This window comes from Penaeus chinensis, chromosome 36, assembly GCF_019202785.1.
Source record: "Penaeus chinensis breed Huanghai No. 1 chromosome 36, ASM1920278v2, whole genome shotgun sequence".
Taxonomy (NCBI): domain Eukaryota; kingdom Metazoa; phylum Arthropoda; class Malacostraca; order Decapoda; family Penaeidae; genus Penaeus; species Penaeus chinensis.
This window is the reverse complement of record NC_061854.1, coordinates 11,853,594-11,861,093: the sequence shown is the minus strand read 5'-3', so window position 1 is coordinate 11,861,093 and position 7,500 is coordinate 11,853,594. Positions and strand designations below refer to the sequence as shown.

The 7,500-nt window shown below is 38.4% G+C and overlaps 1 protein-coding gene across 1 annotated transcript in view; it reads right to left on the bottom strand.

The window, feature by feature from the left end:
- Positions 1 to 3,756: 3,756 nt before the first annotated feature.
- The window catches only part of LOC125044942 (protein sym1-like), a 19,296-nt gene continuing 15,552 nt past the window's right edge, over positions 3,757 to 7,500 (bottom strand). Inside the window, exons 5-6 of the mRNA XM_047641903.1 lie at positions 5,393 to 5,658; positions 3,757 to 4,191 (exon numbers count right to left, since the gene is read on the bottom strand). Of these exons, the coding sequence (XP_047497859.1) occupies positions 4,026 to 4,191; positions 5,393 to 5,658 (432 nt within the window). The 3' untranslated portion in view covers positions 3,757 to 4,025. The remainder of the gene's footprint in view (positions 4,192 to 5,392; positions 5,659 to 7,500) is intronic.

Sequence of the window (7,500 nt, the reverse complement as noted above, 5' to 3'; positions counted from 1 at the left end):
ATAATAATAATGATAATAATAATAACAATGATAATAATAATGACAACACATTTAGCAAGAATAATGTTATTGATAATGAAAATAATGATAATAATAATAACAATGATAATAATAGTAATATTAATGAGGATAATAATAATAATAATAATAAAAATAATAATAACAATGATGATAACAAAAATAATAATAATGATAATGATAATAGTAATAATAAAAGGATGATGATAACAATAATAATGCTGATGACAATAATAACAGTAATAATGATAAAAAGAGTGACACTACTATTGTGATAATGATAACAATGATGATATCAATGATAACAATAATAAGGATGATAATAATGATAATGATTATATTTAAAGTTATAATAACAATTATAATGTTAATGATAATGATAATAACAATAAGGATAATGATAATAATAATAACAATAGTAATAATAATAATGATAATGATAGTAAGTAACAATAATATGGATAAGAACACCAGAGCAATTTATAAGTCGGCAAATTCATATGAAATAAAAATGCTCGAAGTTTTGTTCATTAGAAAATTGTGTAATTCAAAGAGTTGCTCAGAGGGGCTTGGATGACCCTACATCACTGTTAGTAAGCAAAGCCTTCCTTTGATTTTTCGGTCTTGATCCCCTCCCGAGACCTGATTCAGCTCTTGTTCGATTTGTCTCTCTAGCACATATAATCTTGTCAAGATACTCTTTGTGTAACCATTTCGGGTGTTTGTCTGTCTGATGAGGAACTTTTTTGCGAGTTTGAAACGCCATGCTTTGATTTAATTTCTTATTGTATTTGTTTTATATATACATGGTAATTGAGTGTGGGTGTGTGTGGGTGTCTATGTGTGTATACATATATAAATAAATAAATATATATATATATATATATATATATATATATATATGTACATACATATATATATACATATATGTATATATATGTGTATATATATATGCCTATATATACATATGTATATATATATTCATATATACATAGATATGTACACACACACACACACACACATATATATATGTAGATAGATAGATAGATAGATAGATAGATAGATAGATAGATAGATAGATAGATAGATAGACAGATATGGATATAGTTATAGATATAGATATAGATATATATAGATTTAGATATATGGACTACCAAAAGATTCTAACAGACCGCAAGATCTCAACACAAATGAAAATCAGACTCATGAAAACCTTCTTATGGTCGACTCTCCTATATGGTTGCCAGTCCTGGACAATGACGGCTGCAACAAGGCGCAATATAGTGGCTGCAGAAATGTAGTTCTACCGCAGGATGCTCCGCAACCCTTACACCGACCGAGTGTCCAATGAGGGGATTCTCATAAAAAAAAAAATTGGACAGTGACGCGAGCTTCTAGAATTGATCCGAGCGCGACAACTCAGATTCCTTGGACATGCAATCCGTAAAGACACATTAGAAAACCATAGCTTAAGTGGTGAAATAGAAGGCAAGCAAGCTCGACGTAGATCGAGGAAAACAGGTTAATTTAACGGGGTAAATGATATACATATATACATACTATTTATCCCATTAAACAAATTATTTTTACACTTACCATATGAACTCCTCTTCTTTGAATTATATTCAAAAGCTTACATGAAAGATAAAGCTAATGTTTCTTTCCCTATCCGTAAAGTATACAAGTGTAATCTCCCTTTCCTTTTTACAGTAAAGAGCTTATTGACTAATGGAAAAGCAGAAAGACGATTTGACAGGTTATCAGATGGGATCAAATGGAAAATACTTATTACATACGTACATGGATTCAGAGATGCATACATACACCCATACGTATATACATATTTCCACGCACGCTTACAAATGAACAAGCATTTGTGTTTGTATGTAGTCATGTATGCATTTGTAAGTTATATGGTATATTTATATATTTCCCTGTATAGATATACAGAAATTTAGATAGAGAGACAGAAAGAAAAATATATAGACAGAACGATAAATGTGTATATATATGTATATAGATAGATAGATGGACAGATAGATATGAACAGAATCTACCGCCTCGCTCGCATTCAATCGGCGCTCTGGGGCGTCCAGGCACCAAGCGGATCGGCTGCGGTGCCCAGCGCGGCTCGCAACACACGCCCGCTACAGTATATTCCCCCTTTGGCTTGTGTAGTAAGGCTGGTTATGGGGATAAAACCAGCAATAACGTTGAAAGCTCCTTTAGATCTTATATCAATAGTTTGCAATGTTTATAGCGTGTGTAGCTTGGTTTATTCTGAGGATATATGAGCTCTAATTGTGTTGCTAACTTGATCATGAAAGTTTGCAATGTTCATACAGTTTAAGGAAACATGCACTATCAAAGTCATCTTATCAATCTTGTTAATATCGTTCTTAGATGGTTTCGAAGAATATTAATGGACACTAAAATAATAAACTTTATTTATATATTCACTACAAATTAAAATATACTGATGACTGTTCCGTTAACTACAAAACTAAAGGTAATACTGATAAGATATGCAACAGCATATATGATGATTATAATGGAAAATATCCACATAAGATATATGATGTATGCATTATGCAATTACAGTGACTTATAATGAGATGAGAATGTATACAAAAAAATATATGTCATTTTTATCAACAAATTTGTATAATCACTAAATCTAATAAGGTCATTAACTACACGCGATAATAAACCCCGATAAGATAAGATAATGGTTAACAAATGCATAAATCACCCGGGACACTAAAAAGTCAAAATAAAACTTTTCACGTGAAACTCTTGCATAAAAACTCAGGCCTTGACTCGCGACCGTCGTGATGCCATCAGAGCGCCTCCTCCGGGAATTCGCGAGGTGAAGTTATTCGCAGAAACTATCAGCCGCTAATTTCGGGGCGATTCGGATTTCATACGTCTATTTTAAGAATTTTGGACACAAGGGATAGCTGATTTGGTTCACGTTTTTGCACGTAAATGGACTTTTTTTATGCACAGTTTCTCGCAGGAAGATCTATTCAAGTTTACATAGAAACGGATTTGAAGGATAAATGCATTTCTGTTTGGGGAATAATGGCGACATCTTGTGCCTTTCATGTTGATGTCAAGCAAATTATAGGGACTCCTTGAGAATAAATTGCCCTCTCTCTCTCTCTCTCTCTCTCTCTCTCTCTCTCTCTCTCTCTCTCTCTCTCTCTCTCTCTCTCTCTCTCTCTCTCTCTCTCTCTCTCTCTCTCTCTCTCTGTCTCTCTCTCTCTCTCTCTCTCTCTCTCTCTCTCTCTCTCTCTCTCTCTCTCTCTCTCTCTCTCTCTCTCTCTCTCTCTCTCTCTCTCTCTCTCTCTCTCTCTCTCTCTCTCTCTCTCTCTCTCTCTCTCTCTCTCTACCTCTCCCTCTCCCTTTCCCTCTCCCTCTCTCTCTCCCTCTCTCCCTCTCTCCCTCTCTCCCTCTCTCTCTCTCTCTCTCTCTCTCTCTCTCTCTCTCTCTCTCTCTCTCTCTCTCTCTCTCTCTCTCTCTCTCTCTCTCTCTCTCTCTCTCCCTCTCCCCTCTCTCTCTCTCTCTTTCTCTCTCTCTCTCTCTCTCTCTCTCTCTCTCTCTCTCTCTCTCTCTCTCTCTCTCTCTCTCTCTCTCTCTCTCTCTCTCTCTCTCTCTCTCTCTCTCTCTTCTCTCTCTCTCTCTCTCTCTCTCTCTCTCTCTCTCTCTCTCTCTCTCTCTCTCTCTCTCTCTCTCTCTCTCTCTCTCTCTCTCTCTCTCTCTCTCTCTCTTTCTCCCTCTCTCTCTCTCTTATCATTGTAGTCTACGCCCTTGTGGATGGAGCCTCATGCTTATTTGCCAAGTGTCAAAGCCTTCTACCGACAAGGAGACCCATTTCCAAAACGGATGGAGCATTCCATCTTGTTTGCACAGCCAGATATATATCACTCTTTCCTCTCCTCACAGCCATACGAATCATTCCTTCCAGATGTATCATTACGTCTTGTTTGTCCAACCCGACCGGTTCATTCTTTCTTAATGACGTCACATGTTGTGGACTCCAACTTCCCGTTCGCACAACTTAATGAATCCCTTGTCTTCTTGGCAGTGAGGTCACGTTCCTCAAGGGATGACTTCTCATTCTTGACAGAATAACAGTGGGCCGTCGTACCGAATACAGAACCCCAGCCTCTGTGGAAGAATGAAGAGAGTTAGCCGTAAATCACCGTCAGTTTTTCATGGAGTTCTACTTCTCTCGAGGAGGTGAGATCTACAAGTTAAATACTAGAGCGCTTGGAACAAGAACTTTCATCAACATTCAGTTGCACAAAGCACAATCCTACAAAACCCAGTATCTGTAACTTTAAAGAATGGCGGAAGCGAAAGAGCTTTATGCGAACATTATTGCCCAAGACACTTGAAGATCACTTGACTTGTTTCCCCAGTACAAGGACTCAGAGCATCTCGCCTCCTTTTTATTCTTTCCATCTTATCCGCTTCGAAAAAAAATCTCTCATTAAGCGAACTCGAGTCTGAACTGCTCCTACAAAATTTGTCAGGAAAAAAAGAAGTAAATATTAACCCCGGGCACCGTAAACACGAGACCGAAACCCTCGCGCTCGCCGGGAACGAGCAAACAGCCGGGTTCGCCTTTGAAGCCGAGGGGAAAACATTGTGCATGAACTGGCCTTAATCATTCACAACTCAAAGGGGAAACTTAATCATTAAGTAGGAGGGGAGATCATGAGGAGGGCGAGGAGGAGGGAAAAATGGGGGAGAGGAGGCGGGCGAGAGGGAGGGAAGCGGAGGTGCAGGGCGAGGAGGAGGAAAGTGACGGGGGAGAAGAGATAGAGGGGGAAAAAGCAAAGATATAAAGAAAAGGAGGAAGAGAAAGTGAAGGGAAGAGATGGCAAAGAGTTGCTGGAGGGCGAGGGAAAAAGTAGGTGGACGGGAGGGGAGAAGAGGTGGTGGAGAAGTGGGTGGAAGCGAGAGGAGGGGAAGAGGCGGTAGAGGGAGAGGGGGAGGGAAAAGATGAGGGAGAAGAGAAGGAGGGGAGAGTAGATGGAAAAGTACGGAGAGACAGAGGAAGCGAGGAGAGAGAGAGAGTGATAATTACTGTATATAAGTATGTAGCATTATCTTTGCAAGTGACCTAGTTTTGGTATCCTGATATTTCTTTAGACATCTCTCTCCCTCCTCTTTCCTCTCTCTCTCTCTCTCTCTCTCTCTCTCTCTCTCTCTCTCTCTCTCTCTCTCTCTCTCTCTCTCTCTCTCTCTCTCTCTCTCTCTCTCTCTCTCTCTCTCTCTCTCTCTCTCTCTCTCTCTCTCTCTTTCTCTCTCTCTATCTCTCCATCCTACATCTCTACCTGTCCAATTACCCCTCGGAACTTACTCAGTCCTAGGCAAGGCGGCCGCGTTCGAAGAGATCGCTGCGGCTGTCACCCACGTCTCGATGGCCTCGCGTGGTCCGTGCTTGTAGTCGTAGTGAACGCGGCGTGTGGTGAGCTCGGCGGGCAGGTCCTCGGCGCGGGTGTGGTGCACGTACGAGAGGAACACCATCCAGAAGAAGGAGCCGAGGGAGATCGCCATCACGCGGTTCTTCTCCGGCACCAGGCTGAAGTTGAGGGTCTGTAGGATCGGCCAGATGGAGAGGCTCACCTGGGGAACGAAGGGGAAAGGTTTGGACGGATGTGAATTAAGAAAGACCGGTGTGAATGAACTAGACTGTAGACTGATGTGAATCATATTGATTGATTTTGGAGTATTCTAGGAAAATAATTATATCGCCATGTTTTGCTTGATATATATTTAGTACAGAAATAATAATCTATATACGATGATCTGTCTTCTATAAAGAAAAAATGTAATAAATAAAGAATGGTATACAAGTAAAGCATAGTATATAAAACCATGATAAGGAAGGAAAAGAAATATAAGGAAGTCCCTTTCCCTTAAAATAAGGTTGATATTAAATGACAACTTGGCTTAGAGGTTTTTTTTCTCAAGTCGAGGTTCATATACTTGAGTTTCTCAGAGTTAGAGGAAAAATAATATTATTGTTGTTATTCTAAAGCTTTCCTAGGGCTCAAAAAAGAAAAGAAAAATGAAATAAAAATCTTTCTGCTGCAGATTTTGTATTTTATTCATAAATATTCTGATAAGTTTCCCTCCTCCCCATTTAGCCGCTATTTTGTTCCACGATTATATTCTCAAACAACATACAGCTTCTAATTTAGAGACAATGAACATGAGAATCCAGAATTTATATATAAAAAATAATCATAATAAATGCTATGCGATATGTTTGAGAAGGAAATCCTCATATGAAAGCATGTGCGTCCAAATGCGATTATTAAATATCCTGTTAGTTTAAACTTTCACCCGCAACTTAAGCATCGATATGTCCACGTTAATGCACTCTTGTCTCATGACTGGAGTTCATGAATGTGAACACACTGAGGCTTATATTAGAGAGGAAAGTTTAAACTAACAGAACATTTGATAAACGCATTTTCGGGCAGTTGGTTTGAAAACACCTGTGGACGCGCTTCCCTCATATCTACGTTGCGCTCATCGAGGCCGATATGCAACAACAACAACAACAACATACAGGAAACGTTGTGTGTTGCAACAGATTCATCTTTGTTTGTTTGGTTGTTGTTTTTTAGGCTGTGGTAATATTTTCTCTAAAAGATGCATCTCTCTGTTTTGATCTTTTTTTTTTTTTTTTTTTGAGTTTCGAATTTAATAAGTAAATTGATACTATAAATCGATTGAGACTCCACTGCTTGTTTTTCACTAGTTTTATTTTTTCGTTAAATGATATTTGGTCTCCCATTACAAGTAGTTTGTGTTTTTCTTTTATTTTTCCTTATTTTTAAACACGATTCTCTCGAATGCAAAACAAAAGTAATTCAGTTAACGTTGGTTCGTTCAATATCCAGTCCATTACAAAAGCATTAAAATACACGTTAAGTCGATATTTAACATTGTCGACGGTGAAAAAAATCATGTTTAAGAAATAAAATTTTAAAAGAGTCTCGCTTACCTAACATCTGCCTCGTTAACAAAGCCCTTCTGAAAACTACAGCAAAGGATTTGACAGGGCTCGAATGAAGTCCGGAGGAAAATGAATATTTAATGAGCTATTTTCGCGCACGTCTAAGCAGAGACAATGAGTTGATAAGCCTATTCAAAATATAACTTCATCTCCCATTGAATTAATAAGTAATAGTCTTTACGGTTACTATCCATTTATCCTCCTATTAATTTTGCAATAATGCTAGTAAATGTTATGATGCACATACCGAGTAGCTTTTTTCCTCAACCCCGGACCTAACAGCCACGACGAGCTTCAGCATTCCTTTAATTGTAATGAAACGTGGCGTGCTTAACCTTAGATTTTGCTACGACGATTCCGGACACTCTTCCTCCTTGATGATGTTCTCGCTCTTTTCATTTCTCACCTGACGTTATCTTCCGACAGCCCAAAAAAAAAAA